This window comes from Antechinus flavipes, chromosome 4 (assembly GCF_016432865.1).
Source record: "Antechinus flavipes isolate AdamAnt ecotype Samford, QLD, Australia chromosome 4, AdamAnt_v2, whole genome shotgun sequence".
Taxonomy (NCBI): domain Eukaryota; kingdom Metazoa; phylum Chordata; class Mammalia; order Dasyuromorphia; family Dasyuridae; genus Antechinus; species Antechinus flavipes.
Genome location: NC_067401.1, coordinates 244,594,756 through 244,616,275, shown reverse-complemented (window position 1 = coordinate 244,616,275; position 21,520 = coordinate 244,594,756). Strand labels below are relative to the sequence as shown.

Below are 21,520 nucleotides of genomic sequence, written 5' to 3'. Positions count from 1 at the left end.
ATATGATTCACACCATATGCTTTTCTCTTTTCCACCTTTGTAGAAATGTAGATGTCTCCTTTATATACTTGTAAAATTAGTTAAGAAATGTGAATGACTCTACAAAATATTTGCTAAAATATGCATTAATCTCTATTATTAATGTTTTATTTGCTAATACAGCTGGAGCTCAAAAGACAGAGTCACTGCAGCAGCAGATTTATCTATGCAAATATCTTACAATATGGTTTCTGGCTCTTCTAAAACAGTTTCATAAAAGAGGCTATGGATATGATGTGAATTGAAGCATTTGAAAATAACAAGTGTCATAGAAATTAAAGATGAACTCAAAGACATAAAACAGCAAAAAAGGAAAATAAAAAACAAAATAACAGAAAAAACTAGCATAATTATGGGTTTAACTATAAACTTCACTTATAAAATGGTTCCTTAAAAAAATGTTATTAATTCTGAGTAAGATCAGTAATCTTTCTCCTTTGTATATTAAACTATTTTCTCCTCAAACTGGTCAAAGATAAGTTTAAACCAGCACATTTAAATTGCTGCATATTCCCAAGTTATGCAACTTGCATATGGTTTTTATTTGTACATATCCACCATCATTTTCACCCTTTGCAAAATGAGAAAAAAATCAAATAGATGTATTTAGTATACCTTTGAAGGTGAGAACTAGGATAAGAAATAGACCTTTTGTTTATTGGTATAAAGAACCTCCAAGTGAGAGTTTCTTTCACCAATACAAATCAGCATCTTATCTACAACTAATAATCTTAGAAAATTGCCTACAGCACTGAGTAAACTCTAGGATATCCAGTATGTATAAGTGGCAGAACTTAACCTCAGTTCTTCCTGATTTTAAAGTCAGCTCTCTATCCCCTGTATCATGATCCCTCTCAATTGGGTGATTCTACCAAATTATATTTAAAGTATATATAGTGAGTACTGGAGTAGACTATGTCTGATGTGTGATACTGAATCCAAATAAAACAAACTGCATAACAAAATTATTCAAATTTATCATCACAAGGATAGTTTATTTTTCTCACCCGAAAATTGTCTGGGGAGCTTAAATGAAGCTTTTCCCTAATATCTTCAGAAGCACCAGCACACAGTCTGTAAAATATATGGTAATTCCTTTCTTCTTTGCCTTGAACACAAATCCTAGATTTCTCTAGAAGGTAGTGTGAAACAAATCCACCAACAACTGCATTCTAAATAAAAAGAGAAAATAGATTTTTTTCTTTTTTTTCTTCTTCTGTACTTGACACACATCAAACATCAGCATTTTCACAAAGCCAAAAGAGGAAAAAAAAAATTCATAAAACCACGAATCTCTATTATGTACTAGTTGCATTTTCAAAAGAACATAATAAATTAAACATTTTTCCAATCTGTCCTACTTATTTGCATCTTCTTCGGGACTTTATGTTCTATTCTACTCATTTTTTAAAAAATGCTACAATGACCTTTTCTTTACTTTGGGTTTTTTTTTTTTTTGGGGGGGGGGGGAAGGATTGATGGAAAGTAGGAGTCCTGATCACTAGTTTTCCCTCCCAAACTCAACTCAAATGTAAAATAAACACATTCCTATAATAAAAATAAGCATATTAAAGCAAAACACACTCAAATACCCACACAATATTTGCAGATATTCTGATCTTCCCTGCAAGTCATCCACCTCTGTCAAGGGGTGGATGACGTTTCATTATTAGTCCTTGGGCAGTGCAATGATCTTTTCATGGATCAGCAATCTTAAGAAATTACATTTTTAAGGAAATACCTTTATACATTAACAAATATGGGAAAATATATAATCTTTTCTGATAAATAACTGCCCCCATAATTATCTGCACATGAAAAATACTCCAAAAAGACCCATTTCAATATTTCACTATAGCAATCAATACAGGTGGCCTCTGGAAGATTTTGCAGAGTCTGAATAAGACCCCAACAATAAACTATCAGTGGTTCAATCCTAACGTAGCCAAATACATACAGCTACTAAGTAACTAATTCTTTGATCATAGTAACTTATGAAACTGGGGGAGAGGGAAGGAGGTGTTTAGTTTTTAGTCCAGCCTGGCTCCTTTAGGCTTTGAATGAATCACAATGAATAGTGGTAGGGAATAGAAAGGCACGATAAGAGAGGTTAAAGAAACTAGTCTCCTCCAAGTCAAATTAACATATAAACTGATACTCAATGATTACAACACAGAGCCCAAGATAGAGAAAAAACATTGGAAAGCATGGTTCAAACAAGGCAACTAAGTGATGTAGTGGATGGCATGATAGACCTAAAGTCAAGAAAAGACCAAGTTCAAATATGGTCTCATTGATTAAGTGTATGACCCTGAAAAGATCACTTCCTCTGTCAACCTTAATCTCCTCTTTTATAAAATGGAGACAATACCATCTACCTAAAAGAATTAATGTGAGGATAAAAGGAGATATTTGTAAAATGTTCTGCAAACAGTAAAATATTATAAATTAAATAAAATAGGTCAAAACAGAATAAAATGGGCCAAAATTAAATATCCCTTGGGCCTTCTCTCATGAATATTTTCAGGAAAGATTATGAAAGCAAGGTTTGGCAAGCAAGAAATAATACCCACTCTTATCCTGCTCCAAACACACACACACACACACACACACATACACACACACACATACACATATGTACAAATGACCATACTTGAAGAAAAAAGAAAAGACAGGTTACTACTGATATAGGAGTCACATGTACTCTAAATGAGCCAGTTTTACCATTCTCAATAAAGACATTCAATGTCCTTTCTCTTTACCTTTGAAGAGATTATTCCCCTTGGCCTAGAAGGTGCTCATTCTCATTGCCTCTTGTAACTAGTGCCTTTCTTAAAACACTCAGTTCATGTTCCACCTCCTTTAAAAGACCTCCCCTGATTATTCCAATTGTTACCCCTTCACTATAATTGTGTATTTTTAAAAGTTTACTATTTGTAAATGATTGTTAATAGAATGTAACAGAGGTAAATTCTCTTAGAACAGGGAACTTCACTCTTGTATATGTATTCCTATAACCTGCATAGTGCTTAACAAAGACATGGCTCTTCTAATGACATGGCTCTTCTTTAAAAAAAAAAAAACAAACAAAAAAAAAAAAAAAACCTATCCCCTTACACCTGTTCTCTTGACTTATCCCTTCTGATCTCTTCTGTGAGTTTGCCATTTTGATCATCCAAGCCATCTAATCCAATCTCATTATTTTACAGAAATGGAAACCAGGATTTAGAGAAAATAAATGACTTCCCCTAGATTACAATAATGCTTGCTCTCTCCTTATTCTTATCTCAAACATTCTGTATCTTGAAGCTATTAACTACTCCTTTCTGCATGTTCTCTGGCTCATTTGGTTTTCTAAAACTGCTCTCACTTGGCTATCCTTCTGCCAACTTCTCCTTTTTAGTCTTCTTTGTTGTATCACTACCAATCTGTCATCTCCTAAACATATATTATATTTATCTGCTTTGGGACTACTCATTTCTCTCTTCATACCCTGATGATGATCTCATATACTCCTTCAAGGACTGAAAAACCATTTTTATATAGCTAACTACAAAATCTATAGATTCAATTGTAATCTTTCTCCTAAGTTTAATTCTCAAGCTTGCTCACTGGGTTAATATTTCACTTCCCAAAACAGAATTCATCATTAATTACTTCAAAATTAGCCTTTTGTATAAAGATGTCTATTTCTACTATAAGCACAACAATTCCTCATGTCACAACTATGAAGATGTCCTCAACTCTTCCTTCTTGAGAACCTCAATTTCTCACAGCCTAGCACCTATCAAGTCATAATTATTGATACTTCCTTAACAACTTTCACAGTGAAACTCTTTCTTTCATCCAACTGGCTACCATCTTAGTTCAGGACTCTTGACAACTTGTACCTTGATTATAAAAAAATAGCTTAACTGATCTCCCTGTCTTTACTCCTTTCTCTCCAAGTTCTCCACAGCTGCCAAATAATCTTCCTTGAGCTCCTCTGACCATGTCATACAACTGCTCACAAATCTTTATGGCTCATTATGCACTGAAGATAAAAAATATCACATTTTGGTATTTGTGACCTGACTCAAAACTATTTTTTTTTTTTTTTTTTTTTTTTTGCTGAGGCAATTTGGTTTAAGTGACTTGCCCAGGGTCACATAGCTAGGAAGTGTTAAGTGTCTGAGACCAGATTTGAACTCAGGTCCTCCTGACTTCAGGGCTAGTGCTAGTGCTCTATCCATTGCACCAACTAGATGCCCCTCAAAACTACATTTTAAGAATGTAGGTTTTTTTTCTCTCCATACAGCCAGTCAAAATAATCTATTTGCAATTTAGTGAAAGTGGCATCCCATCACCTCTTTCTGTGCCTCTGTATCAAAATAAACTGACCCCTCCTATCTCTGCTTTTTAGAATTTCTAGCTTCATTCAAGACTGTATTTGTGTGGATCTTCTATGAGATAACATTCCTTTTTTTTCCCCAACACTATTAGTGATCTCTTCTCCTTTTTACTCCTTGTCCTCCTCTTCCTCAAATTATCATGTAAATGCTTCTCAGCTGACAGACTCTTTTTCCACTTCAACAGAATATAAATTCCTCAAAGAAAGAAAATATTCTAGAATTTTGTCTGCACTTAGCAAGATATTTTCACTATAATAGGTACTTAATGCATCTACATTCATCTACATACCTTTGCCCATTCCTAAATACCATTCTATATCCCACCTCATCCTTTGCCACTCTTTCCCTTCCTCTTTATCTCTTTCCTAATAATGTATATACCAGAAATCTACACAACCTTCTATATTCCACCTTATCTTATTCCTTCTCTTATTTTTTATAAATTTGGAGAGTGCTATACCCTTCTTGGTAATTGATGTTAAATGAGTTAAATATTTCCAATGTGAGGAGGTTTTCAGAATTACTACTCTTTTTCCTCCAACAAATTGGAGGTTTCACATAGTTCTAGAAGATATAACAAAATAGATAATTTAACTGTCTCTAATAATAACAAAATTATTAATATTAATTACTATGTCACTATGGTTTTTCAATATTATAAAAATAGAGGATTAGTACAAGTTTGTTTTATTTTAATGAGTTTCCAATATTATTTTTAAAAACTCTGTCACTAGGATAATGCCTACTCTTAAAGTAAACTTTAGGTTTTCTAAAGGTTCATAATAAAATAATTGAGGTGCTCTCAAATCTACCTAAAGACAAAGAAGATATTAAAGTATTAAAGGCATTATTATAGCTATTTCTTATTTTCCACAAATCCAAGCATAATCTTTGCCTGACTTTATCAAGAAATGAGAACTCCAAATATTTTTTAACACTTTCACACTCATCATAAACATACATCAATATAATATAACATATCCAAAATGACCTCTTACCTTTTCATTAAAATGTATTTCAACAAATTTTCCAAAACGGCTGCTATTATTATTACGAACAGTCTTTGCATTCCCAAAAGCTTCGAGCAATGGATTGGCTAGTGAGAAGGATAAAATTAAATAATTTCATCAAAAGGCTCACAAGAGACTTTTAACTAGTACTTTTCACCTTACTTAAAATTACTTATAATAAAAAATAAAAAGTATGAAAGACTGCAATATCATTTTAGTGTAGTATAGAAGATTTCTAAGAGAGAAATGAGATTTTTTCTATCTCCTACAAATGAAGAAATGACTTCCACAAAAAATTAAACAAGAAGCTCTAAAACCAATAATTCTAGTTTCAACACATACAGACCAATCTTACAAAGTTTTATAAACAATAAAATAAGCTTTTCATGGCAAGATAAGGGGAAAATATTTAATTTAGAATTTCCCCTTTTCTTATGTCTTTACTTGCCAAAAATGATTTAAAATCACTTTCTTTGTGTAACTATCAAAAAAAAAAAATCCAATGAGATTTTGAACTTATCCAAACATTCTGAGAACAATTTGGAACTATGCCTAAAGGGCTATAAAACTGTACATATAAAATTGGCTGAGCAATATCACTCCTAAGTCTGTACCTCAAAGAGATCAAAGAAAAAGGAAAAGGATATATATGTGATATCTCTCTCTCTCTCTTTCTCTCTCTCTCTCACACACACACACACACACACACACACACACACACACACACACATATTTAAGGCAGCTCTTTTTGTGATTAGAAATAATTGGAAATGAAAGGTATGTCCATCAAATGAGGAATCTTTGCACAAGTTGTGGTATGTGATTGTGATGGAATACTGCTGTGCTTTTAAAAAATAATAATAAAAAGGGTGCTTTCAGAAAAAACTGGAATGACTTACTTTATCAAAGTCAAATGAGAAAAACTATGTTCTATATAAGAATATTGTACACAGTAACAACATTATATGAAAACAAAATGGGAATAACTTGGGTATTCTCAGTAACAAATAATCTAAAATAATTTCAGAGAAGTCATGATAAGAAATGTTATCCACTTCCAGAGAACTGGTGATATATGAATGCAGTTTGAAGCATACTTTTTTCAAAAATATATTAATCTTCTTTTGATCTGCACTTTTTTTTGCAACATGATTAATGGAATTTTTTTCATGACCATATAACACAAATGGCTTGCTTTCTCATGACTACAGCACAAGAATTGCTTGCCTTCTAAAAGATGCAGAGAATTTGCAACTCAAAATTTTAAAAATCAAATGCTAACAAATTTTACTTACATATTATTGAGAAAAATTACATTAAATAGAAAAAGCACCCAAAAAATTGCTTATAATATATAGATGATAACCTAATGATTAAAGTATAAAAATACAATAGATGTAAAACTTTTATCTTTCTATGATATGCATCATATATTCAGAAAAAATATAACTAGAAAGAACCTTTAAAGAGTATTCTTCTGTCTCTAGTTAGGATAATACCCAAAATGTCCGAGACAAATTTTTTTCTTTTTTAGCTTACTTGCAAAAAATATTTCCAATTCCACCCAGTATTGCTGTGTTTCACAACTGTTTGTGCTGAGATAATTTTCCTTTATGCCATTTAACGCTCATTCTTCTTAGTATACAATAGAAGGGGGCAAAAATTGGTCCCTCATTATCTTTGCAAGCATTTTCAGGTCATTTTGCCTATAAGTTTGCCTAAGTGATCTATCCTTTCCTTAAGAAGTTCTGCTTTGAATCCTATAAATATTCAGCTTGTCTTCTTTACTCTGCCCTCTAAAATCATCCTCTTTTTATTCACCAACTTTTAAAGATGCCAAAGTAGAAATTTAGTAAATTATAAAAATCTATAACTAAAATTTTAAAATTATAATTTATACTCCTGAAAATGCCCTCACTATAAATATAACCTACAAATTCCTTTAAAAGTATATTTCAACAGTATCTAAGCTTTCTGACATTAATAATACCATATAACATGTCATCTGGAATATAAAAATCATCTCTGTATAGTGGATAGGACAACTGGACTTGGAGTAAGGAAGTCCTTAGTTCAAATTCTGCTTAAGACATTTACTAACTCAATCTCTGTGCCTCAGTCTCATCCATAAAATGAGGGGGCTGAATTAAAAAACTTTCTAAAGTCTCTTCCAGTTCTAACTTCGATCCAATGAAAAAAAAAGATTTGACTGAAGAATCTGAGAAAACTATTTTTGTTGAATTCAACTTTATTTACTTGAGACTTAAATTAGCAATGACAAATCATAAACTTGTCAAGACTGAATTATTTTTATTAAATATTAAAAATAAATATTCTCTGTTACTATATATAGGGATTTATGTCTTTTAAATATCAGATATAAAAAAGCACACTACCTAGAATATAAAGCAAATTATATTCACACTTACACAGTTCCAATTTCACATGGAAATATACTGCATAAGTATTTATAGCTAAATAAAAATTATCCTTAAAAGAAAGTTTGACTCTATTCCAGTATTTGGATAGGGATTTGGTTCTGCACTATAAAGTCAAACCTCAGAATCTAAGAAACACAGAAACACCATTAGAGTTAAATACAACTTTTCCAGTAATTAAGACAATTCCATCTCCCTGACTCTTTTTACAGAAGTCATATAACAGGTAACAATGTCCATAAAAAATGAGTGAACCAAAAACTTCCCAGTGATATCTATTATATTTCTTTTTGTTTTTTGAGAAAATCTTATGTCATTTATAAAAATTATATGAAGCTAATAATTATTCATATAGTTATTTCAGGGCCACATGAGATACTGTCTTGATAATATATGACTGATTTTGGTTTTACACTGAGTACTGTGGTTTAGATTTGTTGGTTTGTTTTATTTTTTGCTTCTAGAAAACTTTATTGAACTAAAGTCATGAGAGTGACTTTTTTTTTTTGCCCAGAAATTGACAAATATAGTTTCAATCTATGTTCTAATAGCTAACAGTTACTTTTCCAAGAGAAAAAGATGAGAAGAGGAATAAAATTCTTTATGAAAGAGGTGACTCAGATAATGAAGGAATATTTATTCCATTTTAGCTTTATTTTGCAAAGTCTTACTATTCTAATTATGTGTTATGTTAGGTGTTAATATTCTCTTGTATAACAATACTTAAGGTAACAGAACTTTAAGACATCCATTTTAAGGACAAAGATAAACAAAAGGCTAATTAAGTGGGGAAAGTTGTGAAGTGCCACTGATTTAGAGCAGTTTAAAAAGAATGTTTTTAAGATTAAGAAAAAATAGTTTATAATAAAAATAATCACAATATTTATAAAGTATTTTAAAGTTTTCAAAGAATGAACTCTTTAAAGGAGGGATTTTTTTTTCTATTGTAGCTCTAGGATAAGGTTTTGCACATAGTAAAAAATTTAATAAATGACTTTTTTATTCATTCATTTACTTGGCTCATTACCTGGTAAGTCACAAGATAATTAATTTTGCCTATACAAGTTCCCAAATATCATCTATTATATCATAGAGGGGCAGTAGTTTGCTTGCATGAGAGTTCACCCTGATGAAGTGTGGGTGATTCTTTTAAATATTGAATCCTTTTATTAATTTAGTTCTTTAAAAGCCTGATCAATTAATACAAAATTCAAAGAGTACCCAATGCTGTATTTTTAAACATTGAATGACAAAACAAAACAAACCAGAAATATGTCTGAATCTCTCTAAGAAACTAGCATAAAAATTTTTATTTTGAAATAAACATGTTCTAGGTACATAATGGGTAGTTAATAAATACTAGCTATGTAATAAATATCATAAGAAGAAATTCGTTGTCTTCTGTACTTAGTCAATGTTGAGAAAAGTACTTCATATGACTTACAGGGGAGAAGTGAGGGTTAGGATTTAGAGAGGAGATTACTTAACGTTGGAAATGTTTAGCTTTCTAGCTAATGATCTATTGTGTTTTAAAAAAAAAGAAAGAAAGAAAAGAAAAGAAAACCCAGCAATCACCATAGTCTCCTCAGAAATATACCTACACCAACTTAATAGTTTTCTGTCAAAGAAAGAATATTTATTTTTATTACTTAATGTAGGACATAAAGGTAGAAAATATAGAGCCCAGACTTACTTATCTTATTCATGTTGGTCTTAAAACTTAGGTTATTTAAAAAAAAAATTAAATGACCTAATGTTTCACACCTGGATTAAAACTTCAATGAAAAACTAGCAAGACCAGTTATTTTCTGCATTAAAGTAAAATAAAAATGTCTTACATAATTCTTACACTAAATGGCAAGAAGTAAGGATTCCATTTAAATTACAAATATCATATAATTAAAAATTGGATTCAATTTTTTTTTAAAGTACCTTCCACAATTCTATCATCAATATCTTGGCCTGTACCATAGGATTCCGTGAGATACCTGTTTTAAAAAAATAATAAAATATAAGAAATAATTTAGATAAAAGTAAAATGTTATGTTAATAATTATAATGACATTAATAATGCATTTAAAACTAAAACAAATCACAGAAAATGAAAATGATAAATGATAGTGAATTTTGAAGATTATGAATTTTGTTGTGGCCATGTTGAATTTGAAAACTCCTACTAAAAATAATTAGAAGTACACTATGATTTCAGAGATGCCACAATGCAATAAAAAAAAAAAGTGCTGGCTCTGAAGTTAGAGCACACTGGTTCAAATGCCACTTTGATCATTCTGACCATACTGTGATCTTAGACAAGTCAATTAATTTCCCTTATCCTCAGTTGACTAATCTATAAAATGGAAGGAGGAAGATAGACCAGATAGTTTCTAAAGTCCTTTCCAATTCTACATCAACAATCTCATGATAATGCATTCCATACTAGTCCTAGTCCTCTTACTGCCTCTCTCACATCTTCTTCTTTATGTCCATCAGACTCTAAAGCTTGTAATGGCATACTCAAGTGAGGCAATATGGTAAATTTGATCCAAGAATATAAACCCATAAGCATAAGCCAGCTATAGAAAAATCACATTGCCACTTTAAAACACCAAATTTCTGGAAAGGCAGGTTGAATGAAATAAAGAGACAATTTGTTAACATTCCTTTATGACTGCCTATACTCGAGATTATAAATTCACTCCCTCCTAACAGGTAAACACCTTAAGCCAAAGAAGAATCAGTCTTGGATAGTCTCTTGAATATCCACTTGTATTTTGACATCAATATCTAGTGCTTCATCTATGTCATCACATTCTAGCAACAACTCACAGGGGTCATATTTAAGAATTTATACACCATAACACAAAAATTTTGCTGAATCTCACTACAAAATGGTGCAGGTCAACATTGTCAATTATAATAAGTTTGTATCCATCCATGCCAAGGATCCTGAGGGGCAACCTTTTAGACTACATTGCAATTGCCAATTCATCCCCCAATATCACCTATCTTGGATGGTAGCAAAGCTACACACTCACAAACTCATACCTGTTTAAGAGGGTGGATGCCATTCTAATGGTAAATAGAGACCATGATTAGGATAAGTTGATATCTCCTGTGCAGAATTACCTACTACAACAAAGGTCATTTGCCTATTCACAGAAGCAGTTTTTCAATTTCACAGCCTTTCTCCTCACATAACCTACCAGAAGAATTTCTAGCAGAACCTTACTTTCTAAGGCATCTACCAAACCACTTCATGGTACACTATACAAACAGTGGAATAGCATGAAAAAAAGAAGGACATTAGAGGATAAGGCAAGAGTTCTGAGTATCCTCCCAGAACCTTGGCAACTTTTAGGAAAATGGCAAAAAAGTATTAAGCTACTTTCCCATAAATCAGAATACAATTCTATGGACTACTTCTATGGTGTAATTTCTTTTTTTTTATTTAATAATAACTTTATATTGACAGAATTCATGCCAGGGTAATTTTTTACAACATTATCCCTTGCACTCACTTCTGTTTTGATTTTTCCCCTCCCTCCCTCCAACCCCTCCCCAAGATGGCAAGCAGTCCTATATATGTTAGATATGTTGCAGTATATCCTAGATACAATATATGTTTGCAGAACCTAACAGTTCTCTTGTTGCACAGGGAGAATTGGATTCAGAAGATAAAAATAATCCGGGAAGAAAATCAAAAATGCAAATAGTTCATATTCGTTTCCCAGTATTCTTTCTTTGGGTGTAACTGTTTCTGTCCATCATTTATCCATTGAAACTCAGTTAGGTCTCTTTGTCAAAGAAATCCACTTTATGGTGTAATTTCTTTACTCCCTATACACTTTGTGTTTACCATCTGAAAATCTGTACACAGATATGACCATGCTCACGAGTTCAGTAGCTCCCTATAATCTAGTGAATCAAGTTCATCTAGCACCATACTACTTTTCTAGCCTGATCAAAAGTTATTCACCTCTATGTTCCAGACTAAACAGATTGCTCCATATACATTTTGTACTTTTTCAATTTTGTGCCTTTGCTCATGCTGTTTCATACATTTAGAATGCTCCCTCCAGTTTTAGCTAGTTGAAATCATACCCGTCTTTTAAGACTAGCTAAAAAACTATCAATAATTATAATCTACATAACATTATACCTAACAAGCAGTCATCCAGAATCTGCTTTAAGATCTCCAAAAGGAATATACATATCCCCTAGTGAAGCAACCCATTCTACTTTTATATAAGGCTAATTGCTTTAAAAAAAAATTTGTCTTGGGGCAGCCAGATGACACAATGGATAGAGCTCCAGCCCTCAAGTTGGGAGGACCTGAGTTTAATTTGACCTCAGACACTTAACACTTCCTAGCTATGTGACCCTGGGCAAGTCACTTAACCCCAATTGCCTCAGGAAAAAAAAATCTGTCAAAGTCATGCCTCAACAATTCTCTTTGCAACCTCCTCCCCACTCCCTGGATCTGCCCACTGGAACCTAAACTAGACAAGCCTAATCTTCCATTGGACAATCCTTCAAATATTTAAAGGCAGCTATCATGTTTCCCTTTGTCTTCTCCATAAAAATCATGCTCAATTTCTTTAATAGATTGTCATTTCCTATGGTGTCTTTACCAAATTGGTACCTCTCCTCTGAACAGTTCACCATTTTTAATAATACAATAATATTCTGCTGCATTTGTACACCATATAGTGCAGGGGGAAGAGATGCTTTAGTTTAAAAAGCTGCTATAAATATTTTTGTACATATTGCCTTTTTCTTCTTTCTTTGGCCTTTCTGGGATATATCTTTGATTATGGTATCAGTGGGTCAAAAGACAGGAACAGTTTAGTGACTTTGAGAATATAATTCAAAATTGTTTTCTGGAATAGCTGGGCAAATTCACAATTCCATCACAATACTTTTAGTGTGCACCTAATTTCTCATAGTCCCTCCAATATTTGCCCTTTTTTCCTTTTTTTTAATCTTTTCCAATCTTATTGATCTTCTATAAGAAGTCTTGCCCAATCCCATTTAATTTTAGTATTTTCTCTCTCTTTTAATTGTTTACTATTTATTCTCATATAAGTTGTTTGCATATATTTATTTGCTTTTTGTCACCTACATCAAATTGTGAGTTCCTTGAAGGCAAGGAATGTTTTTGGTCTCTATTTGTATTTCTAGTACTTTAACACTGTCTGGCACATAGTAGGCACCTACTAAATGACTAACTGAATTTAGAACAACTTTAAGTTGCATTTTTTCTACTGGTGATTTTAAACTTTTTTTTTATATAACTGTTGATAGTTTAGATTTCTTCCTTTGAAAAAGTTCCTGTTCATGTCCTTTGACAATTTATATAATGGGAAATGATCCAGTCACAAATTTGAATGAGTTCCCATACAGATTGAAAATGAGGCCTTTATCAGAAAAAGAAAAGATTCTTCCCCTTTTACTTTCTTTCCTTCCAATTTTCTCTAAATTATTTTGTTTGTACAAAAACTTAATAATTTTATGCAATCAAAGTTTTCCATCTTATATTTGATCATGAATTATTCTACCACCTATGACATAGAGACTAGGAGTATAGTTATGGTGAAATCTATTAAAATATTTTAAATACTTTAATTATATAATCAAAAGTGCACATGATACCTCTTGTGATCTCTATCTTGTTTGTTAATAATCTCCTTTACTCTCCATAGATGAAAAAAAAAATAACGTCCTTTAAATTGGTTGTGTGAACATGTAAAATATATAGTAATCTGAAGGCTACAATAAAATCAATCTTATGTTAATAGCTTTAGCAAAGTCCTATACTCAAGTTTCATGATTCAATGGTATATTTTCTAAGGTTACCCAAGGCAACACAAAGTTAAGTCTAGAAAGGTTTTGAGTTCTGACTACAAATAGCTATATACATTTTGAGAGTCTCAGCACCAAAAGTTTGACTAGTAGCTTAATAAAATAGCCAGAACAATTCCTTAAAAATGACTGAAGAAACCAATTGACCAGGTCCTTCTTAACTGTAATATTAGCAATCTAGCCCTCAAAATGAGCTGACCCTTAAAATGCACAAAAGTGGAACAAACTCATTTACAAATATGAATGTAGTTTCCCTTTCTTCTCCCCCAAAGCCAGCTGAAAGAATTCTATTTTGAACAAATACAGTTGTCCATACTAATGTACAGCAAAAAATGTACAATACAAGATACAATACAAATATCATAAAAATAATTTGAATTTTAATAGTTAAAATGTACAATCATATAGATGACAAATAATTTTTAAAAGCATATTAAGGAACAAAAGATAAAATAGAAAACACAGTCTACCCATTCAGAGACTGTTCTCATCTTTATTATTATTTAATATTTTATTTTTATTTATACATTACTTTATTCTGAGACAAGTAATGTTCAAAATTACAACTATTTCAGAACTTACACTTGAAATTTACTGCTGGATTCTAAAATGTGTTGTAGTCACTTGCTTGAATCAGTGGCCTGCTATTGGAAAACTATAAGGGTTAAACAGAGTGCCCTGCCCTGAGAGTAATTGGACTTTAAGGATAAATATTAACAACTTGGTAGAGGAAAAAGTCTTTTGATACTTTGCTCTCCAGGTTCCTTTAAAACAGAAAGTTTGCAGCAATGAGGAAATGAGTTTTCTACAGAGTGAAAAGGAAGCTGAGTGAAACAATAGCAATCTGCTATTAAAAAACTCTTTAAGAAAAATTATATAGTCATTTCCCAGTATAGGATGGAGAGCAAAAGCCTAAAAAAGTATTTTTACATTTTTATGAGCATTATTTTAAATTCAATTTAAATCCACCAGTATTTGTTTTTACATATTTATTTATCAGTTAGCAAAGAGTATGCTAAGAGAAAATGTGTTATAAAAATGACACATATGCCATGGTTACTGTCTTCATGTAGCCTGAAGTTTATAAAGTAATTCAGCATAATTTCTTTTTTATTCCAATACTCAACTCCTTCATTTTATATTTGCAAAACGATCTAAGCTGCTCTCTTGCAAAAAGAATAGTTTCTAATTTCCATGAATTGAAGGCAACTAGGTGACACAGTGGATATAGCACTGGAGTTATGACTACCCATGTTCAAGTCTAGCGTCAGCCTGGGCTAATCATTTAATCAGCCTCAGTTTCCTGAATTGTAAAATGAAGATAATAATAGCATAACTTCCAGAGTTGTTGTTAAGATCAAAAAAATAATATCTGTAAATCATTTAGTATAGTACCTGGCATGCAGTAGGAGTTATATAAATGCCTGCTAATAGTCACAGTAGTAGTTCTAGTAATAGCAGCAGTAGCAGTAGAAATATTACAACTATTTAAAAAGTCATAAAGTAAATAGCTAATATTCACCTAGTACTTTTAAGGTTTACAAAGTACTTTCCATGGTATTTCATTCAAAATTCAAAAGTGCTCCCTCTTAGTATTATTCCCATTTTAGAGTTGAGAAAATTGCAATTCAGACAAATTAAATAACTTGCCTATGTTCATAAAGCTAATAAACATCTTGGGCATATTAAAAGCCAAGTATTTCCTAATACAGAAAGGGGAGACAGACAGGGAGGAAAAAGGAAGGAAAGAAGAAAGGAGGGGGAAGAGAGAGAGGGAAAAGAGAGGGAGAGAAAGGGAAAGGGTGGGGAAGAGGGAGAGAGAAGAAGAGAAGGAGAGGGAGAGAGACAGGAAGAAAAAGAGAGAAATGGATGAGAGAGAGAGGGAGAATGGGAGAGAGAGGGAGAGGGAGAAAGGAGATACTTACCTAAGAACAAATTTAGTATTTTCGGTTTTGCCAGCACCTGATTCTCCAGAGACAATGATCGATTGACTCATTTTGAGTACCTTCATGTCTCGAAAAGCTTTGTCAGCTAAAATCAAAATAACATGACAAATAAAGGGCAGCCAAAACTATGTTCACCAATTTTATCTTCTATATGATATTCTACTTTAAAATGCATTTATTCTAGAGAAGTTTTGATAATATAAGAAATAGCATATGGGATTTTTTTAAATAATGAAATTTATAAATGCACTTTTCTATTTAAAATTCCCTCATAATTTTCATCATTAGTAAACATGAAATGCAAACAATGGTATTTATGTGTTATAATATCTCTACTGTGAGCTACATCATAGATTTCTAACACTAAAACCAATATGCACAGAAAGTACAAATATATAGTAAAAAAAAAAAAAAAAGAAAGAAAGAAAGAAAGAAAGAAAGCAAAGAAAAGAAAAAAGTTCAGTTCACACAGTTAATGAAGTTCCCAAATAAAAGTGAGAGTGGAGATGAATTTTTAATTTCAAAATTCTAGAATGCAAATGGTATTTAAGAAATTGTAACAAAGTTAAAACAAAATTGTGGAACTGGTTGCTGTTTTTTTTTCTATTAGAAACTCAGTTTAACAGGCCAAAGAGTTAGAATTCGAGAACTCACTATTATAAAAAGTTTTTTTTTAATCACTTTCTAGACTTCTTCAAATATATTGCTATTACATGTTTACACTCATTTATGCCTTCTCAACAAATTACTCAACAAGAACTCTGTGTGTTCATTTGTAGGAAAGTTCTAAACACAGGTTATTAGTGCCATAAAGAATTATTTTTAAAAAGAGGGTTTAGGAGAAGACATAAAATGGCAATCAAACTTCACAAAGTCCCTTCAATAGGTTAAAAAAAAAAAAAAGAAAGAAAGAAAGAAAGAAAGAAAGCAAAGAAAAGAAAAAAGTTCAGTTCACACAGTTAATGAAGTTCCCAAATAAAAGTGAGAGTGGAGATGAATTTTTAATTTCAAAATTCTAGAATGCAAATGGTATTTAAGAAATTGTAACAAAGTTAAAACAAAATTGTGGAACTGGTTGCTGTTTTTTTTTTTCTATTAGAAACTCAGTTTAACAGGCCAAAGAGTTAGAATTCGAGAACTCACTATTATAAAAAGTTTTTTTTTAATCACTTTCTAGACTTCTTCAAATATATTGCTATTACATGTTTACACTCATTTATGCCTTCTCAACAAATTACTCAACAAGAACTCTGTGTGTTCATTTGTAGGAAAGTTCTAAACACAGGTTATTAGTGCCATAAAGAATTATTTTTAAAAAGAGGGTTTAGGAGAAGACATAAAATGGCAATCAAACTTCACAAAGTCCCTTCAATAGGTTAAAAAAAAAAAAAGTATTCACTTCTCCACTTGTCCAAAAGCTCCAATGTCTCAAGTGCAAACAAAATAATACAATAAAACAGTGACCCTCATGCCATGGCATTAGATTCTAGATGCCTTGTAACACTTCTTTTTAATTAAATGTTCAGTATGATGCTAGAACTATATTCTCCTGTCAAGTTTACAAAAGGAACAAAGATAAAGCTGAAATATGAAGGCTGCTTTGAACAATACCACCTGGTTAAGGCTCTGTTGACAACAGCTAACAGCTCTCAGACTGGCTTATGTCTGAAACTGTGAAAAGTAAAGCCTTGTATGTGCAATAATTAGTCAAATTATGAGAGGCACATGGGGAAAAGTCACACATCTGGGTATTTACTAAAACTGCAATGCCATCTGTGTATTAGGATTACTTAAAGAGGGAAAAAAGGAATCTTAATTCTCTTTATACAAGGAATATAATACACATGTCATTTTCAATCTTACCTCTCTCCAAAGTCCTTTGCAAATAAAAGTACACATTATGATCTCACAATTCAAGAACCCCATAACACTATAATGAATGGTTAAAACACTGTCTGGCTAAGGACAGCACAATCCTCTTAGAAGTCCAGATTTAATAGACTATGCCCAGAACATTATGAAAAAAATATTTATCAACTATCTAATATATGTCAATAATTCAAAAAGTCATTAGAGGTCAAGATTTTCTTACCCAATTTTCCACATAGCAGAAAATATCTAAGAAAACGTGGGTATATTTCAAAATTTTTGCCAAAGATGGAAAGATATATATATATATAGGTATATGCCATCATTTCACAGCAAAGGTATGTTTATGCTACACAAAAGCATTTGTGAAAATGCTTCCAAAATGATACACATTTCTATAGTAATAATTTTTCTAAATTATATAGCTGTACATTAAAACTTTTCTTTGTCTGATAGGGTAAAAGAAAAAATAATTTCAGTCTATTTCTACAATATTAAGAAAGAAAAAATTCAAAATTCCTGATTCATAAAAAAATAAATTAGCTAATGATTCTTATGGTTAGATTACATACCAACTGCAAAGACATGAGGTGGCAATACTCCAAGAGATTTTCCTTGATACTGCTTAATTGTTTCTGAAGAATATATTTTAGGTATGTCAAAGTATGGGTTCACTGCAATCAGGATGTTAGCCACATATGTCTGAAAATAAAAAATAATGTCTATTAATGCAACAGATTTTTATTTAAATTAAAATGAAATGAAGTGCTTTTAAGGATTCTCTTATCTCAATTTTAGGTACATCAAAAATTTTTTAAATGAAATCAAAATAACAAAAAAAGCCATTAGATTACAACAGCATCAATTTAAGGCTATTTTAAATAAAGTTACCCACTATTTGCCAAAAACATATCATCCACATGCTAAACATAAAAAAATCAACAGTTACCTTTAAGTTTACAACAACTCTAGCAAGCAATTTAAAAATCCAAAAATGCCTTTAGTGTGAAAAGTTATTTTCTTGTTTTTAAAGATGCAGGTTTTTATCATTTTTCAGTTATACTATGTTAACATAATAAAAAATCTAGAAAAAAATTATATTCAATTTAAATCCTAATTAAAAATTATACTGTGTATGTATCTACTAAGACAAAATAAAATATTACCTCCAGCAGCATCCTGGGGATATAATCAATGCATCCAGACATAAGTACCATTACCCAAAAGAGTAATGGATCTAAACATCTGAGAAAATAGCAGGACTATGGAGCCCAGAAAAATCATATGGTTCAACGGAAGTCCAAAAGTAGCACTCCTACTTTTGTAATTCTTTCCTTAGACATGTGGAAAATTACTTAAATACTACTGAGGTCCACAAAAGAAGAATGACAGTTTACAGGGGTCTGCACAGGTGCTATCAAGTCATGCTTCAATTTTGATCAATTTGACAACAACCAAATATTCTGTAGTTTGAAGCAAATTTAAATGCTTTCATAGTTTTAAAAATCTTTTTAAATATCAAATGAGATATATATTTGAATTCTAGTCTCTTAATTATATATAGGAGATAGCAAAATATAAATATATAATTAAGTAATACATGTAATAATTATATATGTATTATTACTAAGCTAATCACTGTAAGACTGTCAACCATCAAAACTCTCAACATTCTTTAGAACACCAATGTCTCTGGAGAGACACAGATCTCTATTAAATTTGTTATAACTTCAAGATTTTTCCACAATCAAATTTGACTCTGCTAGAGTCGCATAACTCTAAATTTCTATTTAGTGCTACTGTTGCCACCACTACCAAGTACACTTTAGTGTTTAATAAGCAACTTAAGCATTATTTTAACATTTATAATTAATCAGTAATTTTAAAAAGGCAGGGATCTAAGGGAGTCAGCAGATGAGGACATCTTTCCCCACAAGGGAAAGCATAATTACAAAGAAATCAATAACACTAGCAAATATGGGGAGGGGAGTATATACAAAATCTAATTTTTTCTTTTTCTTTTGTATCTAGTCAAGTAAGGGTAAAGTATAGTAATGCTTGGCAGTTAATTAGGCATGCCAAAAAAAGATACCAAAAGCACTTCCTGGATATAGAAAGAGAAAGGTTACTGATAAGAGTATTTTCCAAAGGAGTAAAACAAAGTTTCAAGGGTTTTTATATCTAGTAGTCATATAAAGCCTCAGGGAGTGTCCAGTTTCAGAAAAGATTCAGAGTCAAAACCATTTGGGAGTATTTAAAGCTGAAATAATATAAATGATAAATGTCTATCGAATGGACACCAGGTGAAAAATTGTGGTGACAGAAGTAATGAAATATTGTTTTATTGTGAGAAATGATGAATGGAATGGATTCAAAAAACCTGAAAAAATTTGTATAAACTGATGCAGAATTAATTGAGCAGAACTAAGTTTTATATAATAATTACAAGTTACATAATAATTACAATAAAATGAAGGAAAAAAACTTTGAAAGAACTCTGATTAATCCAATAATCAATAATGATACCAAGAGTGAAGGCCAGTGAAGCCTGTTTCTTATCTCTTGGTAAAGAACAGATGAAATACGAGTGCTGACTGAGAAATACATTAGCCCCAGAACTCAGACTTCTTTAGTACCTCCTGCTCCTGGAGACCCTTTCTCCCTCTAATTACAATGGATGAAGGTAGACAGTTGAAAGTTTTTTCAAGGTCCTCCATTTAAGAAGGGTCTCCAAAAAAAACATTCTTCTTTTCTCTTCATTTCCCAACCAGCTGCATTCCTCTGGACTTCATCATTGGCAGAATACAGTATTCTCCCCCTACCCCTTTTCAGTTCCTTTCTGATTATTGGCTTCCTCCATTAGATTGTGAACTCCTTGAGGAACATAACTACCTTATGCCTTTCTTTATATGCCCAGTACTCAATTCTCTGGTACATAAATAGGAACTTTAAACATTTATTGACTGACCATTGAAAAATGCTTGCTAATTAATTAATTAATTATTCATATAGTCAAGCCATCATGGGCACTACAAATAATGGCTAAGAAAGAAAGGGAGGGCAAAGTTTCTCATTTGCAAAACCAAATATGTAAAATTCACATTTATTAAGCTACAACTTTCACTAAACATACAAAACAACCTTCAAAAGTCACATAAGTCATCACTGAACCTTTGATCAAGAACCAAAAATCACTTAGGTTGGTCAAAGAAAAAAAAACTGCAGACCCATTTTAACTGAAATTATTGCAATACTATACTAATTCTGCTACTAATTATCCCCACTATCAAGTGCATTAACATTTCAGGACCATATGCAATGGAAAACTGTTGAAAGTGACAAGTTAATACGTTAAATGTCTTAAAGGCATTAACAATTTTAATGAAGCTACCCTCAGATGTGTTAATTTAAACGTTTTGATTTTGTTTTCATCTTTCAATATTTTTAGGTCAATCTATGGTTTTAGTTCTTGATCAATGATACATCCTATGATAACTTATGTTTATGTAAAAACCATCGGGAAAAATGTTCTATTCCAGTAAAATTTAAAATTACAAGAGGAAAGTTTTACAATAATTAAAAGCTGTCATATAAAATAAGTTAAAAATCCCAAATCAAGCAATACAATCAAGAAAACAAAACACAATTCTCCAACTGAACCATTTTCTATCTTTCCACTATATTTTATTTTACCCCAAGTGCTAATAAGTATTACCATGAATGTCTATTCCATCTGAATATAAAAGATCCCTCATAAAGAAAATCAGAGTAGAATAGGTAGAGGTAACTTTCAGGAGAAAATAAAAAGCTAGAAGGAAAATTCTTAACCAAATAAATTATACAGCAGATCACAAAAGATAAAAGAGATTTTTTCACTACATGGAATTGAAAAGTCTCTATATAAAATCAATGAAGCTAGGTAATGGAAATTATTGATTGGGAAAATTATATGCTTAATATTCAGA

General features: G+C 31.4%; 1 protein-coding gene across 4 annotated transcripts in view; it reads right to left on the bottom strand.

The window, feature by feature from the left end:
- The window catches only part of MYO6 (myosin VI), a 123,464-nt gene that overhangs the window by 86,548 nt on the left and 15,396 nt on the right, over positions 1-21,520 (bottom strand). For all 4 annotated transcript variants that reach the window (XM_051997289.1, XM_051997290.1, XM_051997291.1 and 1 more), the window contains exons 4-8: positions 18,128-18,257; positions 15,666-15,771; positions 9,811-9,866; positions 5,429-5,526; positions 1,047-1,211 (exon numbers count right to left, since the gene is read on the bottom strand). In XM_051997289.1, coding sequence (XP_051853249.1) covers positions 1,047-1,211; positions 5,429-5,526; positions 9,811-9,866; positions 15,666-15,771; positions 18,128-18,257 — 555 coding nt within the window. The remainder of the gene's footprint in view (positions 1-1,046; positions 1,212-5,428; positions 5,527-9,810; positions 9,867-15,665; positions 15,772-18,127; positions 18,258-21,520) is intronic.